Genomic DNA, 16,038 nt, shown 5'->3' on the forward strand with positions numbered 1-16,038 from the left:
GAGTTGAAGCTTAGGGAGATTGTAGTCATTGTCCCCACTTGATATAATTACTTATTACTTTAATCTCTTGGATTTTTCTGAATATAGGAGCTTGAATTTAAAAGAGACAAACTAGAGCATTAAGTTTTTTTATGTTTGGCTAATACAAACATAAACATGTACCAAAATGAAGGGCAGTATAATTTTATTTGAGCATATTGACAAATTTCTGCTCTTTCTACCTTGCTTCCTCTAATTGAAATAATATTCATTTCATTTTTAGGTACTAATAACTTCGTAACAAATGTTGGGGTTTTACAACATTAATTTAGATTATATTTATCATGAAAGTTATTGTAATAGGAAATTATTATTTTAAAATATTGCCTTTCACCATAACAATAAAGGTTGAATTCTTTTTATTTTCTTTCTCTTAAGAGGGATAATTTTAAAAGTGTCTTTTACTTTTAATCATTTCTGAGTAAAATATTGAGCACTATAAAAGGTGGACAACCACTTTTTTACAATCTGTCTTGCTCCGACATAATAAATAGTTATAGTCTTTACCTCTCAGATCATTTACTGATAATAAAAGGCATACAGAAAAATTGGACCAAATTTCAACACACTGGGCTGAGGAGTCATTTGTATTTTGGGTAGTAAAACCACAGAATAGAGATAAGAATATAAACAACAATGTGACAGAGAAGCTATGGATATTTCATATTGAGAGTTCTGGAATTCCATAAGTTTAGAAGATTATTCAAAGATCTCTTTCTATGCCCACAATATATATATAGGTCATGGAAAAGAATAAGAATTTTAAAATGTTTTTCCCCTGTTGCTGGAAATTGAATAAAATTAAAAGAATCTTAAAAAGAATAAGCAGCATTTAAATAGGCTTACATGAATATCATGCCCTCTAAAGCTGCTTCACATATATTAAGATCAGTAACTGACATACTAATCCTAAGTCTGGGTACAACTCGTAGACTATTTTTTTTGAAGACCCGTGGCACAGGGAATAGAGCAATTTGCATGAATCTCACACCAGTAGGAAGAGGAGCTGTAATTCAATTCCAAACCATTGAGGTAGGATTCCGTTACACTTCCATGACTACCCTTATTTTGTGTTTTGGGGACAAGGTCCAAAGCTGCAGGTTTGGAGGAATGACAGGCAAGGCTGGGATTAGTGAAGAGCCAGAAGCAGAAGACACCTTGGCACATATCTAAACTAGCAGTACCTTTTAGAATTGGGCACTTACTAAATGGCCCCTGAGAACGAAGGAGTACCTCTTAATTATTTTACCAAAGGAGTCAACTTCAACAATTGTCTATCATTATCAAGTCTCAATATGTTATTATCTAAAAAAAAAAAAAAAAAAATGAAAATTGGAAAGTTTGTTAAAGATTTTTGGTTTGGGGTTTTTTTTTTTTTGTTTTTGTTTTTCATTTTTAGAACAGCAAAGACTTTGGTCCCCTGGACATGGAGTTTAAGATAGTGGCCAGTCTCTTTTATATACATGTGCCATAGCCATGCACATGATCACATACCTCACTCCCCATCCTGGTTTCCCTCAGTTACTTTCTTAATTGATTCTATCCAAGTTCCCATACTAAGTAAAATCCTGTGGTACTTCCCACTTAATATCCTACTGAAGGATGCATTTTTCCTTTGGTCATAAAATATTCTCAATTTTGCAACTTCCTATAATTGTGGAAAATATAATAAGGCATTATGTTAAAATTAATCGATGGGAAGAAATGGACAGTTGAAATGTCCACATAAAAATGTACTTTATTCTTGGTGTAAAGTTTTTTGTGTTCTTTATATATTCTGGAAATTAGCACTCTATCTGAAGTATGTGTGGCAAAGATTTTCTCCCACTCTGTAGGCTCTCTCTTCACATTGCTGATAGTTTCCTTGGCTGAGAGAAAGCTTTTTAGTTTGAATCTATCCCAGTTATTGATTCTTGCTTTTATTTCTTGTGCTATGGGGGTCATGTTAAGGAAGCCTGATCCTAAACTCACATGATGAAGATTTGGACCTACTTTTTCTTCTATAAGATGCAATTACCCTATGTAAATGTATGATTACACAAATGGTACGCCTCTACTTCATGTACAACCAGAGAAACAAGTTGTACCCCATTTGTTTACAATAAAAAGAAGTACTTTAATTTGAAAAGTTAGAAAAAAATGATCATGAAAATTTCACAATAAGGAAATAATGTTTGTGGCAATAGATGTGTAACGTGATTTAAATATTTTGCAATGCATTCATGCATCACACGTAACATGGTACCCCATTGTTATATACGATTTTAATGATTTTAAATAACCATTAAATTTTGAGCTATGAGAGCTGAGAGTGTAGCTGTATGGATGTAGGTATGAGTACCAGCTCCACCAAAAATATAAATAAATACAATTTTTAAAACTGTGGGAAAAGGTAATCTATGATACAGTGTGATTGAAGCATGCCTGACAAAATACACAAAACATTCTAGAGGAGTTTCATGAAATGCAATTAAATAACCTAATTAAATGTAATTAATTAAACTCGAGATACCACAGCAGACCTCTGAATTCTTCCTCAGGAGTTGCCAGTACTACAGATGACTACGCGTAATTTGGATTATCCTGAATTATTGACAAGGAGGTACCCTGGGATGATTCTGAAGAAATTTCAGGGCAATGTGTACAGTGATCACCCATAGGGTCTAAGGTAGGAAAAGGTGGAATGTGTAAGAATTCATATTTTGGAAGCACAAACAATCCCAGTGGCCTTGAGTATTGCTCTGGATGACCAAATTCATTTACAGAGCAGCACCTATCCCTGAAGGTAAAGTGAGAAGCACATGCTGAGATTTGCTTTCCACAGATGAAACACCAGGTAAAAACACCAGAAGGAAATCTAACTGCATGGATGGAATTTGTCCTTTGGGGGTTTGCTGATGTTCCCATCTCCAGTGGCTTCTGTTTGGAATGTTCTTTGTCATCTACATGATCATCCTGCTGGGCAATGGAACTATAATGGTAATAACCAAAGTGGAACCTGCTCTCCACACCCCCATGTACTTTTTCCTTGGCCATTTTTCCTTTGTGGAGATCTGTTATGTTTCAGTTACTCTCCCCAGAATGCTCATGAATCTCGGGACCCAGAGAAGGACCATCTCTTTGGTTGCCTGTGCTACACAAATGTTCTGGTTTCTTGTTCTGGGAGCAGCAGAATGTTTCCTTTTGGCAGTGATGGCCTATGACCGCTATGTGGCCATTTGTAACCCTCTGCAGTATCCTCTGGTCATGACCCACAAGGTCTGTCTCCAGCTAGTGGCTGCCTCCTGGATCACTGGAATTCCTGTCCAGGCAGGGCAGACCCTCCAGGTTTTCTCTCTGCCATTTTGTGCTTCCAATGTAATCAACCATTTCTTTTGTGACATCCGCCCAGTGCTTAAGCTGGCTTGTGGGGAAACCTTCACTAATGAGCTCATGATCTTTGTGGCTGCTGTGATGTTCGTTTCTGCCCCATTTCTGTTAATACTTGTATCTTATAGCAAAATCATATCTACAGTTCTTAAGTTGCCATCAGCCACAAGCAGGGCCAAAGCCTTTTCCACCTGCTCATCTCATCTTACAGTGGTGCTATTATTCTTCGGATCGGCCATTATTACATATTTCAGACCTGAGGCTAGTCATTCAGCAGAAACTGACAAAGTGCTTTCTCTTTTCTATACTATTGTGACTCCCACATTTAACCCTATTATATATAGCTTAAGGAACAAAGATGTCATATTGGCATTGAAAAAATTATTATTTAAATAGTTTACTTGACGAAAGCATATATTTTCAGAGCTTGCTTTTTTCTCCATTTGTAATAAAATTTCAAGTGGTGTATATTTTTAGCTCTGTTTCTTACGAATTTCTTCAATACTATTTTCAAATTTTTTTCTATGTTGAGAGATGTTTCTGTCTTCATCTCTATGGGTGATATATGTTTCATCAAATTTTAAATCATTGCATTGATAATTATTTATTTTTGTATGTTTGTGCAACACCTATTCTCAACATACTATTAACAGCTCTTACTGTAATGATACTACTATTTACAGACTCTGTTGTACTACTTATTGAAAATCATGTCATTCACATCCATAGATTTGTTACAACCATTTTTAGAAAAGGTAGATAATGGACATTAAATGAAGAACACACACTGACACACACACATATGCACACATATTTTCAACTAACAATTGACTATTCAGAGAAACCATTTGTTAGAAGAATGAAAATATATTTTCATAAATGATGTTGGTGAACATTATGCATGGTTTATGTACCCTTAAAAATTAATATTCCTATATTGTAATCATATCATATTATAATGAAAGTTATTAAAATATACACATGTAATCTGAAGAACTGGAAGAAGGAGAACTCTGTAAATAACTGACAAAGTATTTTTAATGAATGCTGACAATTTGTTTTTCAAAATGAAATCTTGGGGAGTTAGGAGATAGAGTTGAATAGGAAAGATAATTACATATTTTATGAAAGCAAGTATCTGCTATAAAATCACTGGTATATCACACTTTTACACTGTACACACTGAAAATGATGAATTAAAATTATAATTACTAGGTTTATCTGAGAATAATTTTTCTCTGTTGTTTCACAGAGTTTATTATTAATTTGTGCTATTTATGTAGTAAACAAGCAAATGATAACTTAATATCCATTGTGGATAAAAGAGAATCTAATAGTTTTTTGTGATATTTTAAAATTTATATTGATACAGGTAAACTTATTACTGTTGCACAAAGGTAACATATTTCTGGGAAACCGTGACCTGTCACCAGGATTTATGATTTAACCAAATGTAAAGTTTGCCCCTGTTCTTAAAGCATTTTCCTTTAAGTGAATATTCTTTCTTAGCACATTTATATGGAGATGCCTAACCCAAAGTGGAAAGAAAATGTGGTACTCCTTCTGTGTAGCAGAAGACATCCAGAATAAGTGTCAACAACCTAAATGACAACCCAAGAAGTCTACCTCAGCTGAGATCAAGAAAAGCATGAGTAAATCACCAGTAATCTCAGATAAAGCCTCTATCAGAAGCTACTAAAATCTAACATAAATGATTGGTAATAGAAGAATGATAAGGAAAGAAAAAATATAGTAAGAATAATTTCAGAAAAAATAATTTCCAGGAAGAATTGACAAATCACAGGCTATTGCCTTTCAGAATGGAGTGAAAACAGAACTTGAGGAGTCTTTCCATTCTTTACTGTTCCACCTTTGGAACTATAGAATGAGACACTGTTTGAGAGAAGAGAGTTTGTGAAGAAGCATGTCTCCTCTAGTGACCACAGGGCTTTATCATGGTGAAATATATCCAATGTATTCAACCTGCCATTAGAGAGCTGGGAGGGCCCCCCAGAAATGATATCATACCAGGAATTTGTGGTTAATCCCTGCTTTCTGACAGATTGGCTGTTCATCAGTGGCTCTAATCAGATTTAGGATGACGATGGGAAGTTAGTGTGGCGGTGTCCATGCATAGCTTGGCCCATGTCTGCATGGTCATTTGGGCACAGCAGCCCAGTGGGACAATACTAATGGTAACTGGGAAAGAGGCTGCTGGTAATCACAGAATGGGTTTCCTTGCCCATCTGATGATTCAAAACCTCCTCAGCTGAGGTTAACCTTTGAAAAACATTCACATGGTTCACAAATACCTTCACTTTTTTTTTGATGAGAGAAGTATGTTTATGTGTCTTTAATAAAGACTTCTTAATGATCAAATTTTCAATTTAATTTCCTTCCAAATCTCAGATTATTCACTCACACCGTTACCTTAACCCATGGATGGGTACACATCTGGCCATTTTTCTTTCTAAACTAAATGAACAACCAGAAGTGCGGCTCAGAGTCCCTCCCCTGGGAACCTATTCCCTCACCAGTGCGCTTGAGTCAAGTCCCAGGAAGGGGCTGCATTGTGACAGAAGTCAGCTCTAGGGTTATTCCTGAGTGTCACATAGAAACAGGTAAACGATGCCCATACATTTTTTTATTAAGTCAATTTTCATGAGGTCATAATTATACAATTAGAAAATAATGTAGCAGAAAAAATATAATGTAGCAGCTGAAGAAAGGACCCTGAGAATTTTGACCTTTCTCTGAATTAAATTACTTGCAACATCCGGTCTTGTTGAAGACCTTCATACACCACTTCAGTTTGATTCTTGGCCCTTTTAAATAAAAAAATAAATTTCCCTGCTAGTTAGATGGACTATACAAATGATCTATTTCATTTTGAGAAAGGAAGACTGTTTGTGGATTTTAAGGAATTCTTTTTATCTATCTGGCATATTTATAGTTTTAAAGTTATTAGGAGTGTTTTCATTAGTGCTTTAAATATATCTATGAGTTCTGATGTGAAATTTCCTTTTTTTCATCTTAATTTACTATTTGTGATGAATCTCTTTATCATTCTCAATCATCCTTATTATATATACATATATATTATTGAACTTTATGAAAATGATATTTTGGTTTGATGATCTTTACAGAAAGGGAAGAGGGAAGGGATAAAACAAGACATTGGGAATGGAAATGGAACAAATTAATCCATGCCAGTAAGATTATATCAAAATAAACCCAACTATTACATATAATCATACATATATTATAATGCAGTATAAAAGCATTAAAATTGATGATAAAAATTGAAAGTAGGAAGAAGAAATAGATCATTAGTGAGGCCATCTGGTACTTGGCATTTTAGGCAGTGATGTTTTTTAATTTTTAATTAAATTACTCATTAGTAGTCTATATGGATATTTTATTTCACATTATTGCACATCATTTTTGGTGTGATGTCATTCAGTAGTTGATTTGCCTAGCTGTGCAATTGTTTGTGATAAAATTGGTTCATATTATCTTTTTCAGAATCAGTTGTAATATATGCAAAATCACAGTTTTTAATTTTTGATTTGGAATTACTACTTTATTTAAGTGGAAAAATAGAAAATACTTAAACACTATGCCTTATAATTCCTGGTATAATTAGCCTCACAAAGGCTCTCTTTGTTTTTAGTAATTTTGACTTGCTTTCTGGTGTCACTTCTGTTCATCTCTAAGACTTATTTAATATTTCTCATAGGATAGGCTTCAAGCAGCAACCTGCTTTGAACAATGTTATTGAATTTGTTTTGTATACAGGTTGCAATTCTTGTTTAGTTACATATTTCATAAAGTCTGGTTAAAACTGAACAATTTCTAAACACACTATAGCAACTTCAGATTCTAGTACCATTTAGAAAAGTTGTTGTGACATTTGTTTGTTTTGTCTTGCCTGGACTAATTTTGCAGAATCTCGTTTCTTTATGTTGTGAAACTACTGATAAAACCTGGTCATTATTATTATTATCATCATTATTATTAATTATCATTGCTTATATTCCAATATCTGAACTCCTAAGTAGTCCCCATTGACTAGTATAGCTTAGTGAAAAGACAATGACCTTGTCCTTAAATACCCTAGTTAGGGAGGTTTCCAACACTCATTTATGATGAATCTGGGACTGGCTTGAAAAATGAATTAAAATTTCAGGAACTTTGCAATGTTGGTTGAATTGTACTCTCTGCATGTACACAATCATTCACCAGATCCCTCTTGGGACAGCCTTGAGCGTGTCTGTGGGCTTGCACTTGCACCCAGTCATTCAGATCACTACAATGATTAGGATTTCAATAGTATCCACTTATTTTCTCATTCTCCAGAAACTCCTGTTAAATTGTTGACTAATGTGTCCCGAAGTCTATGGACACCCAGGTATAACAATACTTTTACCCTAGTCTTGATGATTTCGTACTGAGATTGACATCATTTATAGTAATAATCCAGGAAATTTCATTGCTATATGCTGCTTGAATTACATGAAACTTCTATAATAATCAGAGAAGAGCTAACCTTTCTGGCATGTGGAGTCCTGGTAGATATCTGTTCCATGTAACTCAAAGTGGGTAAAGAAAGTTGTCTCATGTAAAATGCAGAAAATTTTCTCTATTCTTATTCAGGGTAGTTTAATTTTCTTAAAATGTTGTTGGTGCATTGTTGTTGTACGTAGTATTTGAGAAGTACGCAAAGACTTTTCTTAAGAAACTTGAACTTCTATGCACAAAAACTGTAAACTTAAAATTCTTGCTTCAAGAAATCTAACTCAAAATGTCTTATTGATTTAGATGTAGAAGGTTTAAAAATATAGTTGTTGGAAGAAGACGTATGAAAAAATATATGTCACTATGCATGGACGTATATCATGAATGTTACCAAAAGCACCAACCAAAAAAAAAAAAAATCTTTATATATAAATTAGACTTCATCAATATTAAGTATTTTGTTCTGGGTTAGAAGTCTTAGAAAAATATAAAAACAGACTATAGACTCAGGAAAATATTGGCAAATCACATATCTGACAAAGAAAATGTACATAAAATATATGAAAATATATATAACATAGCAGGATGAGAAAGACATGGCCTAATTAAACAATGTACAACATTCAAGTGATATTTGAAACAAAAATTAATGTTTCATGTAAAATTTAATGGCTAAAATTAATTGATCACAAAATTATCACTCAACATAGGTAAATAAATATAGAACCCTTGAATAGTTATAGCTTTCAAAGTTTGGAAATGAGGAAGGCATACGTTCCTGAAGTGTATTTTTCATTTAACCAAAAAACACACACACATATATATATAAATATATATGTATTTATATATAGTGTGAACAGACACGACGTGTGTGTGTGTGCGTGTGTGTGTGTATTGTTCCTGTGGTTGGATCTAATATTGTCCCCTTTGACCATGTGTGTCTAAGTGTGTTTGTGTGTGGATACCTGGAGCTCCTTGACTGGAAACTCAAGCAATAATTTGTTGAAATTCTAGGTTTTGACAAGTTCAGGCAATTAATGATAAAAATAGGGAATCATAGTTGGTCACACTGCAATCCATCCTGAAATTACATTTTATAGCATCCTATCCAGGTTGTTATAGTCCCGATAACTAAATTTACACTGGGGATTCTTCCTCGAAAGTCTACATGACTTTTCCAAGAAAAGCAAATACTAGTCTTCCTTCCCCTTCACCGTCTTTCTTTATATGGGGGATCACGAGGACTAACCTCTCAATGTGGACACACAGAAGGCAGATTCACGTGGAAGATACTGAGACTGCCTAAGCACCTTGAAACTCTTGAGAACATTCATGACACAAACTTCTTTCTAACAGAGGGCACTGATTCATTTGCAGCTTGTTAGAATACTTCATTTGTATCATAATTAAAATGAAGTTATAAATTTCAGATTTTTCAGTGTTTATATGTCTTAATAACCACAGAAAGAAGAGAGACTGAGAATATGAGGGGTGGTATAGCCATTCATGTTAGTTTGTTCACAAAACTTGAGTAGAAGGGAAATGCTTTCCTCAATTTGAGCTAACTAGGAAAGGATTTATTCCCAGGGCAGTCGCTATTTCCTACCTCCGGAGCACTTTTTTGTTTTTTTACTATCCTGACAGTAGAATATACATTAGAAGGGTTTACCCTCTGTTACAGAAAAAGGTAAATTCCTAAGTTATCAAAAGGACAAAGTTCTTTATTACTTTGTATCCTTTACCAATCAAGAAAGTAAGTATTATAATTAAAGTAATTCTAAAATAGATATGCATGAACTACTCTGACAATAGAATTTATTTTCAGGTCTACTCGTGTCTTTATTAGCATGAGCAATAATAAATATTTAGAATTTAAAAGGAATACTTTGTTGTTGGTTACTTTTTTCAATTAAACATGCTTTTCAGATTATATTTGTACTTGTGATGTTTGCTATTGTTAGATGCTATTATCCTTTTCAATAAAAAGAGGCAACATGAAAGATTATTGTTTACATCATTGTTTAAGGTGCTAATGTTTGCTAAATAATTATGTGTTAAGCATGTGTTTATTTTACATTAACAATATCTGGAAAGCATATCTCTCGAAAATCCAATTGTATATAATGGGTTAGAAAAATATTGAATACACAGTATTAAAATGCTTTGCATTCTACTACTATTAAGAGGGTTCCTGCTTGTGAAGAGTCCAAATGCATGATAAAAGAATTTAAAAATGCTAGAGAAATGTAATATGCTTTTTTTATCATTAGAGATTTCTGACAGAAACACATCCTTCTATCTTATGTACACTGATATCTACTTTTATTGCTTATCTTTAATGTCATTTCATCAACTTGATTTGAATGTGTTATGGATTATAGAAGCTCTAATTTAACTCCACACTATTTGTACTAAAGAAGATCATTGTTTCAGAGAGGGTAACAGTTAAATAAACATGAAGTATCTGAACCAAAACAAACAGGGATACATCTAGGTTAATTACTAGAAATTTTCTCTCTTAGTACTATAAATAGATGTTTCTAAAGTTTCTAAACGTTAGAGATAGCAACAATAACGTTGAGTGATTTGAGGAGGCTTCCTAAGCCAAATTGTGTTTAGAGTTTAAGAACAATTTGAATAGTTGTGAGTAATCATAATATTTCTCTTTTTAGGTATTGTATATTGAGTCCAGGGGCACTCTACCATTGAGCTTCACCCCCAGATCTTTATTCTTTTCTATTTTGAGATAAGGTTTTGACAAGTTGCCCAAACTGGTCTGAAACTTTTCATCCTCCCACCTAAACCTTCTGAATAATAGAAATTATAATATTTTTTTCCTTCACATACAGTGGTACATGAAGAATTACGTTAAATATTCATGAAATTGCTGGTTCATTTCACAAATGGAAATTGAAGACTCTCCCACCTAGTAAAAAGAAAAGGAAAGGAAAGAAAAGAAAAGAAAAGGTAAGATTTCAGTGGCTATAGAGGAAGTGCAACTTCTTTCTGTTCATATGGCTCTTGCTCATTATATTTTTGAAGCTTGGTTGTAATTTGCTTATAAATGTATACTCCTACTTGAACAGAGGAAATAAGAGCCAAAGGAGATTGCAATGTGCAAAACGCATGAGAGTTAGCAGATGAAGCAAAGAGAGAGAGAAGAGAATGGCAATATCTAAAAATATTAAGGTAGAATAATCAAATGTAAGAACACAACCTATGAAAGTCCACAAGGAAATAATGACTCAAGCAACAATTTTATAATTGTCCGGTATTAATATCTAGGCTACATTAATATAATAATAAAAATAATAATGTTTAATTTTTTTTATTTTGTTGCAACAGGAAAAATACTTAGCGGGTAGTTTCATATCCTTGCAATAATAGTAAACAGCCACCTATCATCTGGTAGTTTGTGATCCTCTTAGAGTCTCAGTTACACCTTTTGAAATTGTAATATCAAATTTTCATTTCAGAGTCATCGTACAATTATGGAATAAGTTGAAAGAAACCTTTAGGACTTCAATATTTGATGACCTGTTGAAGATAGAACAAGAAATTATTATTTGATTTTCCTATGGTCAGTTACAGAAAGTCCATAGGATGCCGAAGTTCAGCATGGACTTTGTTCTTTCTTCATTTACATCTTTTTTTCGAAGCTGAAATCCTGACCACCATACACACTTTAACAGTTTTAGAATAAGATTAGTGGTATCTGTCCTTATTGCAGTTAATTCTCTTGTATTTAAATCATTTATTACTAATATGGAAATTATTTAGCAATAATGAAATTATGGATTTCTTCTGCAAGAGTAAATAAAAATATAATAATTTCTACATAACCAAGCACACAAACATGTATACGTACACACGAGGCATGCATACAAACTCAGAAATCCATGAACTTGTACTTAAGTCTTGGGCATTACTTCAATTAGTTGACTCATTTATAATTTACCAAGAAGTCAGCAAATCAAAGTTTTTGGAAAACTATACAATATCTCATATAACATATTGTATATGGTATCACATATAATATTATAGTTATAATAAAGGCCAAGAAATAAAAAGTAATTCATTCATAATGCAAATAAACAAAGCATTCAAACACACTCAAGCATGAACTCACCACATACACAAGCAAGGGAATAGACTGAATGGAAAAAATGAACTCTGTAGAAGACCAACCATTGCTAAGGACATGTAAGATTTAGGAAATCTCCAGAAGACTTGCTTTTAATGTCTTATGTATACAGTAGATCTGCATTAAGAATAAAGAGGTGCACATTGTAGTTAGGACTGGTTCCTAGACCACATGTGCTAATGATCCTGTATCATTACTATTGAGATTTCCTGGTTAGGAAAACCATCTTAAAGGTTCTTACTCAATCTCCAGATTCTAAGTAATCCTATCAACATTGATTTATACTACAAAATCTGAATGAGATCTGTTACTTCTGATTTCATAGGCCTTATAGTAAATGAACACAGAGTTTTAAAGATTAAATAGTACTGCATTATATTTGCTGTACTGTTAATAATTAACTTTTATAAAAGAGTATGAAAAATATCAAAGCTAAAACAGTCTTTGAAAATATATAAAATCAAATTTCAAAGATCAAATATACTCTACCCTAAAATTATTAGAAATAAAGAACTATGATCTCATAAATTTAATTTTGACCTGATAATTAATCAAAAACTACATTAGGAAAACAGAAAACATAATCTCAAACAGTAGAATTATTGTTTCTCTTGAACCTGGATTCAGATTTAGACTTCTGGGGATTCAAATGAAAATAAAGTGAAATGCCTCATCAAAGACACAGGAGGGAGGTGTAATAACACTCATCAGAAAATAATACTGAATATTTCTTATAAATATACTTAGAATTTAAAAAAATCTTCACCACAATTTCAGGACTGTATGAATTTATCTTATAGATAACTGGGAAATTTGAAAAGCATGCCATCTTCAGTGTACATTAAGAAAACAAAAGGAAAATTGCCGGGGTCCAGCCCCAGCAGGGGTCCATGGGTACCACACTGGTAAGGGGTCCCAGGGAGACAGTGTCAGCGATGGATGGAGAATGAGAGACACAGACTAGTTCTGGTGCAATCATTCCCACTTTATTCTGGGAAGGCTGGGTTTATATAAATTTTTTTTCAGGCTTTGATGACAGGCTTGTGACTAACAAAATCAAAGAAGTTTCCAAAGCATAGGCAGAAATGGTTTTTACTGAAAGATTATGAGAAAACAGTAACCTTACAGATTATCCTTACTTAATCACCAGGGCTTGCCATTGATAAAAATAAGCTGGTCCATATCTAGTATCTACTGTGGGAGGTGCTTTGTGCTTAGAACTTGGGGAAACATTGTTATCTATAAGTTTCTGTGCCCCAACAGGTTCTGGCTGTGCCAGTAAATGTAGTGTTTGGTTTTTAACATAATAAAACATTCTGCTGTAGTGAGGTTAATCATCACAGGGTTTCAACATGTGTTTTGTCTCCATGATGTTTTTCTGGAAATTTGTAGAATTATTCCCATCACCTCTACCAAGATCCCCAGACTGAAGTGAGTAGTATATTATTAGGAAAACTCCAAGCTAGGGAGGCATACATCTGGCATGCAATCCTTTTAGGATAAGACTTTGCAATCATCCTTCAGTGGAACTCTGTCAAGCACTATAAGGAGAGCCAGGCGCCCCCACAGAAAATGAAGTTAATTTTCTACTTCTGACTGAATTTTTCCCACAGATGAATCATGAAGAGGTAGAAGCAGAAGACTATGTCTCCACAGTGGTACAGTTTGTCCTGCTGGAATTTTCTGAAATTCCATACCTCCAGGGGTTTCTCTCTGGGTTGTTCTCCATCATTTACATGGTTGTCCTCACTGGGAACAGCCTCATAATCATAATAACCAGGCTTGACCCTGCACTGCACAAATCCATGTATTTTTTTTTCCTGGCAAACTTTTCTATTCTGGAAATCTGTTATGTTTTAGTCACTCTCCCTAGGATGCTGGTCAGCCTTTGGACTCAGGATAGGAGCATCTCCCTACTGGGCTGTGCCACCCAATTGTGCTTCTTCCTTGTACTGGGAACTGCAGAATGCTTCCTCCTGGCTGTGATGTCCTATGACCGCTATGTGGCCATCTGCAAACCTCTGCACTATCCTCTAGTCATGAACCCAAAGAAGTGCCATCAACTGGCAGCTGGCTCCTGGCTTGGGGGAATGCCAGTCCAGGTAGGGCAGACATGGCAAATATTCTCTCTGCATTTCTGTCATTCTAACCAAATCAACCACTTCTTCTGTGACACATCTCCCATTCTCAAGCTAGCCTGTGGGGACACCTCAGTGCATGAGGTATCTGTCTATGTAGTTGTGATATTGGTTATTATAACCCCTTTTATGTTAATACTTGCCTCTACACCAAAATTATTCTTACTATTCTGAGGTTGCTCACACCCAAGGACATGTGAAGTTATTCTCCACTTTCTCCCCACACCTAGTGGTTGTGATTTTATTTTTTGATCTGGTACCATTACCTAGCTTAGACCCAAATCCAACCATTCTGCAGGAACTAACTACTCTCTCATTTCCACACCATAATAACCCAACGTTTAATCTCAGGATATACAGCCTTAGGAATAGGGATGTGATTGATGCATTGAAAGACTGTTGCTTAAATGATAGTATCACGGGTTTATGTATGAAGGTTTGCATTGCTCATCACACAATTATCAGAAAAATATTTCATATCTGTACATTTCCCTTTTGAGATGCTTATCACTTCTAACTTATCCATTTGCATTATTTCTGAACATTTGCCTGAAATTTACTCTGCTTGGACATCTCTTAGGCAAATAAATTTATCTTTAGTATTTTGTATCTAATGAAAATTATTTTCTCATCAATAAAATTGCAATGTATGTTACGTGTCCCTTGTAAATTATATGAGCAGAATTCAATGTTATGACTTGCAATTGAAATAAACTGGCAAATTATTTACCTAAATAATTTCTTATGTATTCACAGTTATAGTGGTTGTTTTTCTCCTTTGATTTAATATATAGACTTGCCAATTGTAGTTGAATACTAATGTTTGTTAAGAGAGTGATTAAATGAGAAAAGCATAAAAGATATTGCTGTTGTCTACCTCAGCCTCTTGGCAATCTCTTGAGATTTTATATTACCACTAAGCAAGGATAGCACATTTAACTCACTGAGTGTCAGTGTTAAATTTATCCAGAGATAATATCAAAATAAAAGTTTATGAGCATTTAATTTTCTTCCCTAACCTTTCCTATCTGAGTACAAAATAAAATACAACATTCTTTTCTGATAAGTTATTCACTCAATTAAACATCTAAAGCCACTCATTAATATGAATGCATTAGAATTTGGCCCTAGGTAGCCTAACAAACTTTCCATAGAATGCAATATCATATGATGTGCCAGTTAATAATTTTAACAGTTAGAGATCTGATCAAATAAAGTCCTTATAAACCAGTCATCCAATTCACTGGAACACTGTGATAGACTAAAAATCCTAATTCATGGGGCTTTTGTATACAGTAAGTACATGACACATGGAACTTTGCATAGTTGGGCCAGATCACATACTGTGAGTTTAGGAAATTATCCAGGTATCCCATTGATGACATGTGCCCTAAAAGAGAGAAGGAACAAAGAAGAGTATGTCGGAGATACTCAATGACAAAAAGGAAGTAAAAGTGAGAGATAATAAGGTAATAAGGACCCAACGGCCTTTGCTGTCTTTCCATGAATGGACCACATGCCAAAGTGGTGACTTTGAGAAGCCACCAATGACATTTAACCAACACTCACTGAAAGCAGAGATCACAGTTGAACTTCCTCAAAGAACAGAATTCTTTCAATAAAATAATTGAGCAATGAGGGGTTTTCTCAGGCTATTCTCCTGAAAAACATGCAGCTCTGCTGATACCTTTATTTTAAAATGAATAAAGCCACTGCTGGACTTACAGAATAGCTTAATTTTGGCTCAAAGCTATAAAATAATCATGAGAGTGAATAAACAACCTACAGAATGGGAAGGAGCCTTTTCAAAATCTAATGGGTTAATATCCA

General features: G+C 34.1%; 1 protein-coding gene and 1 pseudogene across 2 annotated transcripts; both read left to right on the plus strand.

Annotated features, from left to right (window-relative positions):
- Positions 1-2,860: 2,860 nt before the first annotated feature.
- LOC306639231 (olfactory receptor 10AG1-like) lies at positions 2,861-3,804 on the plus strand (the record flags this gene model as incomplete). The annotated part of the gene is given in 2 exon segments (XM_079102627.1): positions 2,861-2,939; positions 2,942-3,804. Coding segments are annotated over 2 exon segments (939 nt in total). The 5' UTR covers positions 2,861-2,863.
- Positions 3,805-13,683: 9,879 nt separating this feature from the next.
- On the plus strand, positions 13,684-14,707 carry LOC306638463 (olfactory receptor 10AG1-like; annotated as a pseudogene). The gene has a single exon. The product of its transcript is annotated as an olfactory receptor 10AG1-like (transcript).
- The last annotated feature ends 1,331 nt before the right edge of the window (positions 14,708-16,038 follow it).

This window comes from Sciurus vulgaris (genome assembly GCF_902686455.1).
Source record: "Sciurus vulgaris genome assembly, chromosome: 11".
NCBI classification, from domain to species: domain Eukaryota; kingdom Metazoa; phylum Chordata; class Mammalia; order Rodentia; family Sciuridae; genus Sciurus; species Sciurus vulgaris.